This window comes from Lepidochelys olivacea, assembly GCF_965140295.1.
Source record: "Lepidochelys olivacea isolate rLepOli2 genome assembly, chromosome: 3".
NCBI classification, from domain to species: Eukaryota; Metazoa; Chordata; order Testudines; family Cheloniidae; genus Lepidochelys; species Lepidochelys olivacea.
In genome coordinates, this window is record NC_140413.1 from 92092223 (window position 1) to 92105182 (window position 12960).

Sequence of the window (12960 nt, forward strand, 5' to 3'; positions counted from 1 at the left end):
GCCTTTCAGGCTAAGTGAACAGCTCTGAGTTCTAGTACAATTATGTCCAACTGAGACTCTGTCCTGGACCACAGTCTCTGTGTTTGAAGTTTGTCTAGATGTGCACCCCAACCATGCTGGCACAATCTGTAACAAGAGTCTTTGGCAGGGGTAGGATGATTGAAACACTACAGGTTAGCTGGCATTTTGAGTTTTTGGCCTCCAAAACAGAGATGTCAGCACTTGTGGAGGGACCACTATAGATAAGTCCATGCTGTGTCTAACCAGTTGGTAAACAGATTTCAAGAGGGCAAAGACCTGAAGGGGAGGGGGGATCTAAGTACAAGCAGCTGTGTGTTATAGCAAGCGTGGCAGATTCTCACTGAAATTCTTGGCTGAGAATGAAGGTTGGAAATGAGATGACACATTGTGCCAAACTTTCTTTGAGGATGGTATGCTGATGTGGATTCCAATATTCTAGTATTGCTCCATAATGTTTACTGATTGAATAGGGATAAGAGTAAATTTGTCTCGGCTAGTCCTCAGGCCTACCCAGGAGAATGGATGGAGAACGGTTTGAATGTAATCTGTGACTTGCTGCAGTGAGTGGCCATCTATCACTCAGTTTTTGAAATAGGGGTATATATCACTCGTCACTTCAGATGAGTTGCTACCACCAAAAAACATTTGGTAAAAATCCTTGGAATTGTTCACAAGCCAAATGGTAGGACTCTAAACTGGTGATAAAATGCAGATGCTTTCGGTATGCAGGATGAACAAAACACATGGTAGTAAGCATCCTGCAAGTTAAGAGTGGTGAACCAATTCATGGGATCTAGAGAAGGGATTATTGAAGAAACTTTCACACACCATCCCTACCAGTCAACTTCATTGGTTTCCTATCACATACAACATTCACCTTCACTGGTAATTTCCTCAACCCAATTTACATAGTCTCTAAAGACCTAAATAGGATGGAGATACTAATCAGTTGAATTCCAACCACATGCTATGAAAATAGGTAAAACAAAATATCTCACCATAGACCTCCCTGAGGTCTCCTTTTCCATACTAGCCATGCAGCCTCCTTGGCTATCCACGGGGCAGTTTCCAATCCCCCACTGCGTGAATCTCACCCTCAAACATAAAAGGAAGGTTCCAATCAGCTCAGCTCAATCCATCTGCCTACAACTGAGATTGGAAAATGGAATCTCACCCAAGTAGGGTATAAATACGGCTTGCTCTTCATTTTTGCTTAGTATATGAGACTCTCACCGTGCATAGTTAAGGGCAGGAAGAAAGTGGGGAGGGGGAAATACTTAATACAAACAGTAGTACTATCCACTTAAAACAGCCTAAATATCAGCACTCTATTCCAATTCTGTATTCCTCTTGTCAGGACAATCCAACCTAGTGATCTCCATGAGCTTTCACCTTTGGGACAGAGTCAGGTTTTAGTGAGCTTTAGGGAACGATGCTAGACCTATTTGTTATTGCCTTAGCTTTTGGTTGATGTGTTTGTTTCTTATCAGCATAGATACAAATATTTCCAGCAGAAGTGTTTTTAATTGTATTAACGCTTCCTCTTGTTGTGAGTAGCTTTCTATGTTGTGTTCAATTCTGCAAATAACCCCAAATTGTCATGGTGATAGGCCCAGTATTAACTTTTCTGTGAGACTAATTGGTACTCCAGGTAAGCTCAGGTATGCACCTGGGTGGAGCTCAGTGCAGGATTAGAGTGTAAGACATTACAGTAAAGTTGTCCCTCTTACGGTCTCTTCTATTCTGTCACCTGTAAAATTAGGTTTAAAACTCTTTGGAGAAGGGCCTTTGTCAAGTATTTATTTGCTGTTTGAGTTCTGTATACATAAATAATACAGATGTAACAGCGTATAACAACTAAAATTCAGGTTAAGATGCCTGCAAAGAGATGTTCTTAATTTCAGGAGTTATTGGTAATATAAAACCTTGTACTGTTTAAGCATTATATTGTCCTTAAGTTCACATTGAAAGGATGGTGATACAGAGACAGAAATAAGGCAGCATGGGTGATGCTGGTTACCTGATTTTCAAAAATACACCTGCTTAGTTGTACATGCACATGTGCATGTGTGCAGTTGCCTAATTTGTGCATGCAGTTATCATAAAGTGCAAAAATGGCTTTGTGTATGCACAATCACAGTACTGTAAATTGAAAGGCAAATTAGTTATGGGCTTGAATGCACATCTGTGCATATAATTACATGTGCACTTATGCAAATCACTCTGCAATGAACCTTTTTAAATTAAAAGTGATGCTTTGATTTCCAAACTAATTGTTTTTGGTGGCTTGGAGAAAAGAACACCAGTCAGTGAAGATTTTATCTTTCAGAGAAGGAGAGAGTTGTTTTTTCTTTCCTCTCAACCTAAACTCCGTTTTAAAGCTTTTGCCTGCAAATTGTTTTAAATAAAGACAGGAATTACTGCAGTGCCATACTTCAAAAAAGTAGTTAACCAAAATCCTAGGAAAACTGATTGAGAGTTTGATTAAGGAGAGAGTAATAATATAATGCTTGAAGTAGGTATAACTTAATGGGGACAAATCAACAGCTCCTGTAAGGAAACACAGATTTGGTGATTCTACACTTATAAATAATAATAAATAAATTGCTAAGTAACAGATAAGAAGGTGTCCAACTACTATTCTGGATACTTTTGACATTTTGAAAAATAACAATACAACAAAACCAACAGCAACCCTAAGAAAAAGCTCTAGCAAAACTTCCTCACCAAACCTGCATCCCCCATCAACAATTATCCCATCAAGCTCCAATCTCTTCAGTTGCCTCGGTGAACAAATGAGCTTTGCAGTACACCCTGTAAGTCAAAATCCCAGAGTGGCCAGCTAGATGAACCAAAAATTCCTTTGATGACTTTGGTTCCATCAGTCTTCAAGTGTAAACCATCAAAACAGACCCTTGGCAGCTGGGTGGATAATCAATTTTTCTCAATGAAAAAATCAGAAAAAAATTGTTTTGGATCAACTCAATGAAACATTTAGTTTTCTGGCATTATTTTACTGCTGTTCTTTTTTTAATTTTTACATTAAAAGCAAAAGAAATTTGGAATCAGCATTCATAAAACTAGAGAAGGCAGACAAGCTGATTATACACTAGCCCCATAGTGAAAGCACTCACCTGGGATGTCAGGGAACTGGGTTCAAATCTCTACTCTGCTTTACTTGGAAGTTGGCTCTCCCACATTCCAGGAAAGTGCTCCAACCACTAGAGCATACAATATTCTGGGGTGCAGTTGTCTCAGATTCTCTGTTGAAGCTGTTCGACTTTATATAAATAAATATTAATTGGAGCAGGGACTGGAATCCATGGGAGTCCCTCCAGCAGCAGGGTATGGCATCATCTCTCTCTGGGCCAATCACTATTTAATTATTTTATACAAAGTAGAACAGATTCAACAAGAAAGTTTTAGACTCACCCCAGAATAGCCTATAACCCAGTGGTTAGGGTACTAACCATAGATTGGGGAGACCCATGTTCAACTCCCTGCTCTGAATGGGGGAGGAGAGGCTTGAATCCAGGTTTCCCACATCCCAAGTGAGTGCTCTAGCCAGGGGGTGATAAAGGGCTGGTCGGGGCCTGCAGTTCCTCTATGAATGGCAGCTAAGAACAAATCTAGCCCTAAAAACTATTTTTGGCTGATACTATTCATTAAACGTCTATCAAATTTGCAAATAGTTTCAGTTGACCTTAAACTGTATTTTTCAGTGAATAAACTATTTTTCTCAAAAACTTCACCCAGCTGTTGCTCTAACCTCAAAATGCAGGAAATAATGGTCAGTATGTGACAAAAGGCATAATGCCTAGCTGTCTAACTTAAAATTCCAACCTAACAATGAAGAAAATTATATAATCCATTAAGAATGGAAACAAAGATGGTTAGAAGTTTATACAAAATGAGAAATTAAGACTAGGATTGTTTACCTTGGAAAGCAGAGTTAAATAGGATTTAACTGATGAACAAGTAAACACTGATCTTAAAAAAAGTGAATGTAAAAATGCTTTTGTATACTTTCTCCATCTTTTACATGTTCCTGATTTTATGTCTTGGGTGTCCCAAGATTTCTACAAAATTAAGGTTTATTTATACTTGTAAATGAATGTGAAAATAATCATATAAATAACAAAAATAGTGAAAACTGATCTGTTTGAGCTATTTGTCCCATAATAACAGAACATGAGGGACAAAAGAACAAGTTAAATCAGTAAATATAGAACACAAAAATATTTCTTTATACAGCATATATAATCAACTTGTGGAATCGGTTACCGCTAAGAGTCACCAAAGCAAATACTGAACTGTGGGCCAAATTCTCAGCTATGTCCAATATCTGCTAGGGGTAGCTTAAAGTATGTAGGGGAAAGGAGTCAGCTGATTCCAGGGTCTGTTCTGTCCCGGCTGTGGGCCCAGCATAATTTGAAAAGCCTTGGGGTTATTTTAAAAGTACACCAGCTGGCTCTGGCCCCCAGGGGGAGAATAGAACAGTGGTTTTCAAACTTTTTTTCTGGTGACCCACTTGAAGAAAATTGTTGGTGCCCATGCCCAGTGGAGCTGGGGATGAGGGATTTGGGGTGTGCGAGTGAGGGCTGTGGGGTAGGGCCATGTTCAGGGTGTTGGAGGGTGCTCTGGGCTGGGGTGCAGGAGGGGGTGCAGGCTTTGGGCTGGGGGTGCAGGGTCTGGAGTGGGGCCGGGTTTGGGGAATAGGAGAGGGTTCAGGGCTGGGGCAGAGGATTGGGGTGCAGGGTTGGGGCTGTGGTTACCTCTGGCGGCTCCTGGTTAGTGGCGCAGTGGAGGTGCTAAGGCAGGCTTCCTGCCTGTCATGGCACCGCGGACTGCGCTGCGCACTGAAAGCGGCTAGCAGGAGGTTCGGCTCCTAGGCAGAGGCATGCAAGCGGCTCTGCGCGGTTCTTGCCCATAGGCACTGCCTCCACCTCGCGTTGGCTGTGGTTTCTGGCCAATGGGAGTGCGGAGCTGGTGCTCAGGGCGGGGGCAGCACACAGAGCCCTGTGGCCCCCTCGCCTAGGAGCCGGACCTGCTGCTGCCCGCTTCCGGGGTGCAGTGCGGTGCCAGAATAGGTAGCCACTAGCCTGCCTTAGCCAGGCAACGCCGCTGACGGGACTTTTAATAGCCCAGTCGGCAGTGCTGACCAGAGCTGCCATGACCCACACTTCCATGTCCCCTCTGCTGGTAGGTTACAAGGGGACTGGTAGAAGAGTCAGACACAACAGTTTTCTGCCAACTGGGGATATCCACCAGTTTTGTAGCTCTTTTGTACCACAAGAGTGAAAAAAGGGTCCAGCTTGAAGAAGAGAATATGACCCTGTGGCTGAATTTTAAGACAACCTTATGATTGTTCATGGGATTTCTTTACATTTTGCCATTATGTCAAATGCAGTTCATCACTGAACTTCATTCCCTTATCATGTCACTCTCTCTGGAGAAGTGTAATATTGACTAAACCATAGTTTTGCTATGCTTTTGACCAAGCGTTTCGTGTTAAAGTGTCTCTTTGCATTTGCCTGTGTACTTTGCTACTTGTTAATTTATTTGAACATTTAATGTTGATACATAACAACCCCAAACTTTCTTGATAGAATTTTAACAAAAGGGATAGTCAATTTTATTACCATTAACAACATTTATATTTGGACAAGCTACAATGATACAGATAAGCTAATCTCATGCATCAAAATACTAAAATGTCACTCATGGGAGCTAAGAAGGAATTTGCCCAGTCCCATAAACAGTACTGCACAAATAGGTCCTGATTCTGAAAATCCTCCCTTGTAAGAGTATTCCCATGGAACTAATATGAAGGTAAGAACGCTATGTGAGGAAAGACTACATGTGAGAGAAAGAGTTTGCAGGACTGGGCTCTTAACCAGTGGCATAAAGGAGTTTTCTCTCATTCTCTCTCTAAAGCATCACAAACTACAAGAAGTAGGACACAAGTCTAGATGGAACAATGGTCTAATCTGGTAATGCAGGTTCCTATCTGAATCGAACATGAAAGACAGTAAAAATAATGTGGAATAAAGTTTGCATCAAGTATTCTGGATACCATTTGGCAGAAACTTTTCAGTCTTCCTGGGTTCTTTGGGAATTGACTGGTTTTGTCAGGACACACTTGTTTGTCAGTTTGAAAGCTGCTGATCTTAAAGGACTCGAACTGACGGTTTCTTGAGTTTGTTCTCACCACTGGAAAGCTGATGCCCAAAGGCAGAGGCTATCAATACACCATTTACTGAAGAGAGCAAAAAATGCATGAACAGGAAAATCTGAAGTGGAGTTTCGTTGGTTTTATTTATAGTTTATATCTATAAATTTCATAAGCAAAAACGTATGATTATGCAACTTAACACTCTAACCAATGAGGTACCGGGTTAGCAAAGAAGCAGTGTACTTTTAACAACACTGGCAAAGCAGAGAAGAAAAAATATAACACTCACTTCAGAATGTTATAGCAAAATGAGCTAGTGTGTTTTATTTCAGGTAACAGCCAAGAAATCCAACATTTTGGCCCAATATGGCTTTCTTCTAAAATTAAAAATTGCATTTACCGACAGTTGAGTCCACCAACTACACAGAATCTGCTGTTTACTTTACACTATGGTAGGATCACCAGAGCATGGCTTTCAGTGAAAGTTTTCAAGCTGAGTTATAGAAGATATAAAATATTCTAAATGAAATTTTTGAAAACATACAAATTGTTCATTTATATATATATATATATACTACATATAAAACTTATTATTATTATAACTACTGAGTATCTTTTACTGGATATTTGTTTGTATATAAAGGGAAATAGGATATAATCAGGGCTTCAGAGGAAATAATGAAGATCTATGTGCTTTTGTATGTGCTATTAAAATCTTATTTAAATAAATCAGAATAGTCCTTTGCTGTTTTTAAAGAGAGTTTCAGATTTAAAATACATTCATAAAACAAAGATATTTTTCTCCCTGAGACTACCAGTGTTAACTACTTTGTGGTAATCTTTGAATTATCAAAGAATATAAATAATAAAGCCAATAGGCCTGACTCTCCAATCTGTTATAGCAGTTGTCTGGCAATGAAGTAACACTGGTGTCACACCAGTGTAACAGACTAGGGAATCAGGCTTACTACCTGAAAAAGCCGAGTAGTCCATGGATTCATGTCAAAAGGTAAAAAAGAAACTTCCTTCATGTAGATAATTGAATATGGTTGAGCTTTAATGAAAGATTTGCATACGATTGTGTGTATAATTTGTCTAGGGTTACTTTTAAAGTCTGTATTCTGCCTGAAGGAGGATGTCCCAAAATGCAGATTTCCTTTAATGATTCTTGGTTTACACAGTGATACTTAGTGTAGTATCCCAAATGTTCCGAAGAGCATTTGTCTTCGTAGATATTCATAAAATAAACAGGTAATTTGTGAAGGCAGGTTCTGGTGAAACTCAACATCAAATGTAGTAGTTATTTCTAGAGTGCCCAGTCTAATGAGCAGTAAGTAAGAAGTTCGCAAAAAAGAAAATGCTGAATGTTTTTTTTATGGTCTTATCAAAGTCACTCAATTCTGAAGGCCAGCAGCTAAACTATGTCTGATTTATTTCGTATTCATCACTTTAAATGTTAGTAAGAGGACAATTATTAAAGTGCTACAAATAAAAATAAATTTGGGATGGATTAAACATACCTTGCCCTAGTCTGATATTTTTTATTTTATCTATCATTGAAAGATTATTTTGATATATTATAACCATGCAGTACATTGCTTTGGAAGGAGGGGGAGCCTTACTGCAACCAAAGAAAACATATATTTATAGGAAAAATGGGGAAAGCCTTATGTTTGTTCTACCAAAATTTATTACGTAATAAATACAAAGTTTAAAGACTCTTCCATTTTAAATAAAAATAATTGATATAATTACGCACATTATATAATATCATGTCAAGTGATTCCAACAAATACCACATGAAATACAGTGCATTTTCAAATCAGAGAGACAAATACTTTCTCATTCACAGTGTTTGACATAGTACAGGAAAGCTTGTTCACATAGGGTTACTTAAAGGCATGCTCTTATAAACAATCCACACCACGCTATGCCACAAAAAAAAAATTCTCAGAATGTGAAGTATCGGGCAAACCATTCCTGGCGTTGTGGATCTGGTGAAGCTTCAGTCTGAGGAGGGCTAAATTCATAAAAAGAAAAACATTTTTAACCCACAACCAAAATAAAGAGTGCAAAACGTCTGGAAAAAGCACAGAGAATACAATACGGAACATAAATGATCAAAAAATCTTTTCATAAATCAAATATCACATTCTGTAGCATATACTCTAGTTTAATGTCCCTCTGCAATATCTGTGATCATCCACTCCATTGGAGAGCATCAGCAGCACAGACAAATTAAGAAGCCACGTCGTAAGGTGGAAAAATATTTGGAGATAATATTAATTAAAATCATACAGTTAACTGTTTTTTTGGATAAAATTTTTTTGTTGGGGGGGTGAACTTTGGAGGGTCCTCTTTTAGTATCCTTTTCCTCTGGTTAAGATAGTTTTCAGAAGTATGATGCAAGCATCACATTCTTAAAGACATGTGCTTAACAAAGACTAGTCAGTAACTAAACAAAAATACATACTATTTTAATATTTTACATAAATCAAACTGAAATATTACTTGTATCATTTCATGCACACAATTTAAAATACATTAATTATATACTAGGAAAAAGGAAATTGGTGCATGACAAACAAGTTTTTTCCCCCCTCAAACACGTTAATCATACTACTGAATTAGCAAGAAAAATGTATGTAATTTTAATGCTAGATCAAAGTTATTTGGTCAACAAAAATTAAGAACAAAACAATCCTACCGTTTTATTGGGGTAATACAAGTCACGAAACAATTTGCAATGGAAACTCCAGCATCACAATCCATGAATTCATGCACATGCACATTACTGACGTCTGAGCAGAAGCATGCATATCACGTGCACAGGGAAAAATAAGCAACACAACGTATTTAACAAAAGTATATTTTGTTGAAACAGAATGTTACTACTTATTTATTTTTAATTCTACCATTTCCCACTTCTATTTTTAACACTTGTCAGAACTGTGGCATTACCCATGTAAATCATAAGGGAAGGGAAACAACTGCTTGTCCAACTGACACTTATGCCATTGGTTTGATTTGCAAATAAAGTGTGTTGTAGGAATAGGATAGCAAGCAATTCCAACTACAGATAGAGAATACCACTTCTGCAGTGCACTCAGGATCCAGGCACCTAAAGCCCCGAGTCTTCCCTCTTAATTCATTTGTTAAATCAATAGTGCAATTCACTCTACCATCCCTTTCAAAGACCTAATCCTGGAGATTTTAATGCTAACTTTTATACTGGAAAGGCAGCATTAAAACACCCAACCATACATATTTCCCATTTCTGCACTAAACTAATGTTTATGAAACAATTTGACAGAAATGAGGAAAAGGACAAAAAAAAAAATCAACGTACCACAGAAAACAATTGTGTCATATAGAAGTCATCACACAATAATGAATAAAAAATCCGTATGTTAAAAACAATTCCCAAAGGACAACTAGTAAATCACACAAACATTTAAAACAATTGTTCATAAAATGTAAACAATTGGAAGCACATGAATCATATTAAGCAATATTAAAAGGTTTTAAAAGTTGAGGGTTCAAGACTTATAAAAAGGTCAAAAAATATTTCACATTTCAACAGGTTCTACAATAAAAAGGATTACTGTAAAGAGGTTAGAAACAGAGTGTAAAAATTCCATAGTAATATTTGTACTCAAAGTTTTAATAAAACAAGTGGGATTTTCATCTAAATAGGAAAATTTCTATGAGTTAAGAAAAAAAAAAGGATTGGTGAGGCAGTGCTCACCTCAAAAACGTCTTGGGCTCTTTGGGTGGTATTGGCTGTGGAAGTGGTTTGCTGCTGTTGAACTCAATATCATGGATGGGTGAATTAGGAATGGGATCCAGGCGGTTAGGATGTCCATTGCCCACTCCGCTGGATTCCAGAGCACTTAGATTGGGGACACTCACAAACCTGTTTGTTGATTTATCATTCTTCTTCTTTTGCTGCATTAAAAATAAAAAATGTAAGGAAGGCTCCTTGCACCAGGACAGATGAGGAGATTGGTAGATAAGAAGGTTCCTTTATAGCTTTTTTTTTTTTGGATGGGAAGCAAGTTTGGGAAGGAAGTGGAATGGTTTCTATAATTGCACCTTTATTGTATTCCTTGAACAATGCCGAATAGCATAAATTCTCAAAGGAAAATTAAATATTTAAGCAAATTTACTAAGGAATTCAGGCCTAGCTCAGCAGTCAATATGTATATTATTCTCATGGATTGAACGTATAGAGCAAGATATTTTATTGGATGGAGATGGGGAGGTAGCTAGTTCTCTACAAAATTATACTTCAGTCTACTATCCTTCATTTCTACTTAAACACATTCTCTGGATTAGTGAAATAGTTCTGTTGTCAAATGCAATGCAGCAAATTCATTGGCGGGAAAGGTAAATCTGTTCAATACGTTTCACTTTGCCATTTAAGTATAGTTTGGTAAACAATTAGTTTTTGTCTTCGACCAGAAACTTAGAAAATCTGTAATTAAGGTACATTCTTTTATTAAAGCACTAGTGACCCCCAAATCAATCGGTGTATTACATTATTATGAAGGATATAACTGATCCTACACTGTATTTCAGTTCCTTGCCAGAAAGAAAAAAGCACAACCTTTTATCTCTAAGTAGAATATTTCTAGCCACTAGATGGCACAACTAAATAAACTTTTCAGTTTGAAGTATCTTTCAACTTCAACTGACAGTACTTCAAGTGATTCAAAGAGAAAGAGGAGTTATTCTTAATGCATCCGATGAAGTGAGCTGTAGCTTACGAAAGCTTATGCTCAAATAAATGTGTAAGTCTCTAAGGTGCCGCAAGTCCTCCTTTTCTTTTTGCGGATACAGGCTAACACAGCTGCTACTCTGAAACCTGTATTCTGATATTGATATTTTAGTATCAGTAATTTATTACGAGGTAAAATGAATGATTATCTACTATTTGCCATGCCAGTACTAGCTTTATCTCCCACTCACTGATTTTTCAGAACTTATAAATATATGGGAGGTTTAAATCTCAAAAGTTTTTACAGAGAAATGGTCTAGTGAGGCATACCATATTTAATATCTATTGATTACTTCTGGCTCATGTACTTCCTATTTACACAGTAACAAGGTTTTCATTAAAAATATACTCCACTTGATTTAAAAGTGAAACTGGGTTCATTTTTTCTCACAAATACTATTCATAAATACATATACAACCCCATCTAAAGCACTTAGAAAAAAATCTTGTTACTTGTAAACTGTGCAAACTGTGTAAAATGTGTAAACATTTTATATGGAGCCCCCAAGAGACAAATTCATCTGTAATTCTGTCATAAAATTATAACATCTACTCTGAAGAGTAGAACTGCATTTGAAACAACAGGAACAATGAGTTCAAGTATAGAAAAAGTTGAAATGTAGATGGCTACATTGCCCTATTGATAGTGTCCAGTACTGCCAGATGAGAGACCTAGGTTTGAATTCTGGCCTCTTACCTGGCTGGTAGCGGCAAGTGCTGCTAATGTAGCACATTCAAAGTTCAGAGACAACACCTCCATAGATCAGCCTGAAACAACCACACTGAGCCAATATGTTCCAAAGGGGGTTACTCTCAGTGTTTCTCTCCCCCTCCCACCTGAATAAAGGTCAATATAAATCAGGGTCTTGATAGAGGGAACAGTAAGGTCCCTTTTTAAGTACTAGGGGGAAAGGTCTTCCGTTGAGAAGGATTAAATTAAGACTGTCCCACTTTGTTTTATCACACATACACTATGTGTGATAAAACAGATTAGTGAAAGTATCAGGGATTTGTCTGTAAAGTATACCAGTAGTGGTATAAAAGAAATTATATTGTATTAAAGCTTTGTGCTTCATGGGTCATTTTTTTCTGGCAGCTTTCTCTTACGTACTACCTTTAAATTTTCCTGAGTATATTCTCTACATCCAAGCACTCAGGAAAAATAAAATAGTTTCTATTGTAAAATACATATAATAAACTAGGTTTCTAGAATTTTGTAAACAGTGCACTCTGAAGATACAAAATAACATTTAGCACTTTCATTAAATTCACTCAAAACATCATAGAATCTCAAATAGCGTGACCATATAGTACTACAGAGATCTGCGGCATACATTTAAGAAGCTGTCAATCGTGCTGCAGTGATTCTGCCTAATCATGACTCAATGTTCAAAGACCAGAGTTACTTACAATTCCTGACCTAAGAGTCTCCTTTTCCCTCTAAAACTGTTCTCTAGTAACATGTACTTGAAAAACAAACAAACAAAATCCAGTGCTCTCAGAACAAGAAAGGACAAAATATTTTGGCAAGGGGAGACAAAGTCATTACTAATTGAGATGTTGGTCTTTAACTACCCAAGGACTGCTGTTCTCTCTCACTGACATCACCCACTGAACTCTTCGGCTTTTTGCCCACTGAAGCTCTTACACTACAGTTGATGGAAAATGCTCAGGTTTTTCATCCTTATATGTTGGGCTTTTTTCCTGCCCCTATTCCCACCAACATATGGCAATGTCTACGGGTGCAAATGGACAGCACACTCCGCTGGTTCACACTGGCACAGCTGCTGTATAGTTGGATACACATGTTAAAAATAACTGCTGTCAATGCTGAATAATATGTCATGGCCTCATTAATAGTACTGAATCAAGTCACTTTGTAATAGAAGGCTGATGAAACAAAGACTGCCACAGAAAAATATTGGAGTGGGGGAAGGAGACTGGATTTTGAGGAGGGGAAAATCAAAGAATTTTTTTTCATATC

The 12960-nt window shown here is 37.7% G+C and overlaps 1 protein-coding gene across 10 annotated transcripts in view; it reads right to left on the minus strand.

The window, feature by feature from the left end:
- Window positions 1-7900: 7900 nt before the first annotated feature.
- Window positions 7901-12960, minus strand: part of FAM184A (family with sequence similarity 184 member A) — a 167335-nt gene continuing 162275 nt past the window's right edge. For 2 of the 10 annotated variants that reach the window (XM_084622831.1, XM_084622830.1), the window contains exons 16-17: window positions 9945-10144; window positions 7902-8216 (exon numbers count right to left, since the gene is read on the minus strand). In XM_084622831.1, the coding sequence (XP_084478957.1) occupies window positions 8147-8216; window positions 9945-10144 (270 nt within the window). In that variant the 3' untranslated portion in view covers window positions 7902-8146. Of the gene's footprint in view, window positions 8217-8903; window positions 8998-9944; window positions 10145-12960 lie in introns of those variants that run through there. The other 8 variants (XR_014710776.1, XM_084622832.1, XM_084622829.1 and 5 more) reach the window with 8 other exon arrangements.